We start from the raw sequence: 831 nt of genomic DNA, 5'->3' as shown, positions 1-831 counted from the left end.
TTACCCCATCAGGGTACAGTGGGTAGTGTTTCTGCCGAGACGGTTGATGTAGTGACCATTGGTATTGATGTAGTGACCGTTGGTATTGATGTAGTGACCGTTGGTATTGATGTAGTGACCGTTGGTATTGATGTAGTGACCGTTGGTATTGGTGTAGTGACCGTTGGTATTGGTGTAGTGACCATTGGTATTGGTGTAGTGACCATTGGTATTGATGTAGTGACCATTGGTATTGATGTAGTGACCGTTGGTATTGGTGTAGTGACCGTTGGTATTGGTGTAGTGACCGTTGGTATTGATGTAGTGACCGTTGGTATTGGTGTAGTGACCATTGGTATTGATGTAGTGACCGTTGGTATTGATGTAGTGACCGTTGGTATTGATGTAGTGACCGTTGGTATTGATGTAGTGACCGTTGGTATTTGTGTAGTGACCGTTGGTATTGGTGTAGTGACCGTTGGTATTGATGTAGTGACCGTTGGTATTGATGTAGTGACCGTTGGTATTGATGTAGTGACCGTTGGTATTGGTGTAGTGACCGTTGGTATTGGTGTAGTGACTGTTGGTATTGATGTAGTGACCGTTGGTATTGATGTAGTGACCGTTGGTATTGATGTAGTGACCGTTGGTATTGGTGTACTGACCATTGGTATTGATGTAGTGACCGTTGGTATTGGTGTAGTGACCGTTGGTATTGATGTAGTGACCATTGGTATTGATGTAGTGACCATTGGTATTGATGTAGTGACCATTGGTATTGATGTAGTGACCATTGGTATTGATGGGGAGACGGTTGGTGTTGAACGCGACTTCAGTCCCACCCAATACCAT

At 44.2% G+C, this 831-nt stretch overlaps 1 protein-coding gene across 1 annotated transcript; it reads right to left on the bottom strand.

Moving 5' to 3' along the window:
* Positions 1–831, bottom strand: LOC138350864 (GATA zinc finger domain-containing protein 14-like). The gene has a single exon (XM_069302311.1). The coding sequence runs from the start codon at positions 829–831 to the stop codon at positions 1–3; it is 831 nt and encodes a 276-aa protein (XP_069158412.1).

The sequence above is a fragment of the Procambarus clarkii genome, chromosome 47 (genome assembly GCF_040958095.1).
Source record: "Procambarus clarkii isolate CNS0578487 chromosome 47, FALCON_Pclarkii_2.0, whole genome shotgun sequence".
In the NCBI taxonomy this organism is placed as follows: Eukaryota; Metazoa; Arthropoda; class Malacostraca; order Decapoda; family Cambaridae; genus Procambarus; species Procambarus clarkii.
This window is presented reverse-complemented; position numbering and strand designations above follow the sequence as displayed.

Bases quoted from the DNA above. Each gene is read 5' to 3' on its own strand.
- LOC138350864 (XM_069302311.1), bottom strand. From the start codon at position 831: ATGGTATTGGGTGGGACTGAAGTCGCGTTCAACACCAACCGTCTCCCC.